General features: G+C 36.3%; 1 protein-coding gene across 1 annotated transcript; it reads right to left on the reverse strand.

The window, feature by feature from the left end:
* Positions 1-749: 749 nt before the first annotated feature.
* Positions 750-2787, reverse strand: LOC124544949. Its single transcript, XM_047123699.1, has 2 exons — positions 2649-2787; positions 750-1398 (listed from the first exon to the last, which is right to left on the reverse strand). The coding sequence occupies exons 1-2, from the start codon at positions 2723-2725 to the stop codon at positions 1122-1124; spliced, it is 354 nt and encodes a 117-aa protein (XP_046979655.1). The 5' UTR covers positions 2726-2787; the 3' UTR covers positions 750-1121.
* Between the last annotated feature and the right edge of the window lie 998 nt (positions 2788-3785).

Here is a 3785-nt window from a genome sequence, read left to right on the forward strand (position 1 = left end):
TCGAAAATTTAATTATACATCTGGGAGAGAGCAGTGATAGTTCGAGTAGTGCTGAGGAAGACAATGTCAAATCAGATTCTGACAGTGATGTGAGTGGTGTTTTTCCATTACAGTAACTACAATGTATTCAGGAATGTAAGGAGGGAGTTTGCTATCGATCTACAACCAGATCATCATATTGTGAGTACTTTCTTCAGATTATAACTCTTAATACACTGACCAATTATTCTGTAGCTTGCAGTAGAACAAATTAATAATGCTAATACTTAACAATGGAAACCAAAACTGCTAATGTTCAACAACTTGCGAAAATAGTTTTCATTTCAGTTGCGAAGTTTAACAAATAACTTTATTATGTTTCAGCATTTTAGATACTTGTACTAAATAGCTCTTATCAGTTTTCGAGTTAATATATTTCAAGCATCAACTTTAAATAAATTCACGCGTACCAATACGACTTGTATTTTGTCTCGCTTTTATTTCTGCTGCTAGAGAATGCGTGTAGCAGACAGGGCGCCGCGCGCTGTGAGCCACGTTCGGCAACAGCGCCGTCTGCCCGCCGGAACTGTCAGTACCAATCACTCGTCTCACGGGCTATAAGTGATCAACTGGCTAACATATTGTTTGTACAACTGTGCATGGCGAATCAGAATGTAAAGTTTCAGTTGGGGTAGCTGTTACTCTTCTCAACCGTGGCACACATGAATGTTACTTTCAATAAACCTGTTAGGTGAATATCACACAAGAGATACTGTAAAATATAACAAATATATTTTATTCTCACACAGCCACTTCTATACAAAATATTTCTACAAAATAATTTTATTTACAGACAATGCACAAATATACAACAAACAAACAGACAAGCACACAGATGCACATACACACATCGGCACTCATAACACAGTCTTGGAGTGTCATACATGGTCACTGATTGAATGTATGTAGGCATATTGGTATCTTTGGAGGAGTGAAGCACTTGTATCATGCATTTGATACAGTCACATGAAATATGCCACAAATTCTCTGCTCAAAATTTACATTTTATGCAGATACATTTGTAATTTATAAATACAAGAACAGGCCACAGGTTGTGCACTGCATTAGTTTCCATTTCTTCATCAGCGTACTGCCACACCATTGATTGTGACCACTGGACTTGTCCTGTCTCTTCCAATAGGAGTAGATTCGTAATGACTGCGACGTCCAGTAACTTCATAGGGAGCATCGTACAAGTTTTCATGCTCGTGCATGTTTTCATAAACACCATTGTGGGGTGGCATGCCGTAACTGCTGCCTCCGTTTAAAGTTGCATAAGACATGACTGCAGCATTCTGATTTTCTTTACGAAGAGCACCTTCAATGTTTTCAGTATCTTTCACTGGAGTTGCCTTACGTCTGAAAATCAAATCAGATTTACATCTTTGATTATGAGTAAACATTTATTTGATAAAATAAAGTCTTGAACACTAGAATACAAAACAATAATTCAGTTTTTTTACTCTATATGTGGCATTATTTGTATCTGAGTGTGAGGACTGTCTTAGAACAGGAAAAACTGTGTATATGGAAGGGAAAAGTGATACGTAGCCTGAAAATTTGTAAACTGTGTTACAGATGAGAGCTCTACAGCAATGTAGTATACATCAGACAAGTATTTATAAGAATTTTTTAACAAATTGCACTTTCATCCTTCAATAAATTGCTGTCTGTCATTGTGCTTTCCCAAGACTAAACTGATGTGATTGTTCCGCATCACATATCTATGCATGTTTTCTTCTCGGTTCTGATATTGATTGACTGACCTGAATTGGCTCATTAACTGTGTAATCAGAGGTACTATTGTTAACATAAAAAAAACATGGGTCCATATTGGAGCTGGCTAATAATCTCTGCACCAATTTATCTTGTCAAGATCTGACTGGATGCCACTTCAATATTCCCAGAATACCACACTAATTTGATTTGGGTTCTATTCCTTTTAAAGGTCATTTTCCATATCTTTATGTAGAGGCATCTTCCGTCTACTATATGCATGACGTTGTCACATGAACACCCAAAATCTATTATCAATTACACTTACAGAAAATTTTTAGTAATTAAGAGGTGAAAGGGAAATAGTGGTTATCATTTTTCTTTTTTTGAATTATGAAACCTTATTGACTAATGAAGTATTGACACCTGACATAAATTAATATGCAAGTGCATCTGGCAGAATAAATGGTACTTTGTACATTAAAATTGATTAAATTAATAAGTGGCAGACTGTAGTAGTAAGAAAAATACATAGTGGTAAATGTTGAAAAAAGACAAGTGACTGAGTGAAAACTATTATAAAAATCAATAAATGTTGTCTGCCAGACATTATAATACAAATAGTATAAATAAGCTCTACAAATTCTTTAAAAATCATTTCACTAAATGCAATCGGAAATTCTATGAATATGATAAACAATAGTATGTGAAGCTCACTCGTTGAGAATTAGCTGTTCTGTCATAATAAATAATACCTGCAAAAGAGGTCTGTAGTTGTGCATAACTCTGATGTAGTAAGACTTTTTCAGTGATCAAATTTATTTTACACTGTATTACAAAATTTATGAGCAATTGTAATTATTTTTGAAGAAAGGAAGAAATTAAATACTTACAACCGGAGGTAGATTAGACCCAGAATTATGAGCAATATTATAACAACTCCGGCTGCTGCTCCAACAATCACTCCCATGTCCGTTGATTCATTTTCTTCTGCTATGTTCACTGAAAGAAAATTAAATAACACATCAGCAATAAAAACATTCTGGCTTGCCTTTTTAATTCATTCTGTGGTTACAAATATGGTAAAAAATAGAAACATCATAAATTTAATGTCTGGATGAGAAGACAATCTAGAAAACAATGATAAAGTTACATAAATATTGGTCTATTAACAAAATAATTTGATTGTCGCAAGGTAGATGTGCGAGTAAATAGGCAGAACTTGAGCGCTTGAGCATATTCTAAATCAATCTACATTGAACAATAATCTGGAACTGCAAAGGAAGGAAATAAGACCATTTTGCTTTGCAAAGAAGGAAGGACAATGGGCAAAATTTTGGGAGACCCTTGCCATATACAACCTTGTGATTAAGTAAGTGAAACTCAGCCTGGAATGTATTCTGTGAGATGGTGGAAGGTACAGTTATTAGGACTGGACTTTGTAAAATCCTTACACAAAAACCAGCTAATCTAGGACACACTCTGAGAAAGGAGAATGTTGATTATACAAGGACAGAGTATGAGACACTGAATGTCCTGCTCAAGAGTCACTTCCCTCACTGCACTCTGGTGGATAACTCAGACTAAGGTCCAGTCCCTTGAAGGTATTGATTTACAGGTAACCAAAAGGAGAACTGGAAATTTGCTGGAGAGTGTGTTGATTACAAAAAAGCAGTGGAAAATGAGAACTTCCAACCTTTAGTCACCAGGGCCAGATAGAATCATTTCGGCTGTACTGCAACAAGCTGGAGAGGGATTAATCAGATTGCTGTGCAGACAATTCAGAGTTAGTCTTGCAACAGGAGTAATTTCTAATGCTTGTAGGACAGTGGGAGTAGTTTTCATGTGTAAGTGTGGGAGAGTTAACCATACCAATGCTAAAGATATGAGGCAGAACAGTCTGTCCTCCTTTCTCCTAAAGACATTAGAAATTTGGCTAATGTGCATGGTAGGAAAACACCCCCCCCCCCCCCCCCCCCACACACACACACACACACACACGGGCTTTTTGCCCCCTACTGTGGAACCTA

The sequence above is a fragment of the Schistocerca americana genome, chromosome 1 (assembly GCF_021461395.2).
Source record: "Schistocerca americana isolate TAMUIC-IGC-003095 chromosome 1, iqSchAmer2.1, whole genome shotgun sequence".
NCBI lineage: Eukaryota > Metazoa > Arthropoda > Insecta > Orthoptera > Acrididae > Schistocerca > Schistocerca americana.

Coding starts and splice junctions, on each gene's coding strand:
- LOC124544949 (XM_047123699.1), bottom strand. CDS start 2,725: ATGGGAGTGATTGTTGGAGCAGCAGCCGGAGTTGTTATAATATTGCTC. Junction 1,399..2,648: donor GGTCTAATCTACCTCCGGTT/GTAAGTATTTAA, acceptor TTTGATTTTCAG/ACGTAAGGCAACTCCAGTGA.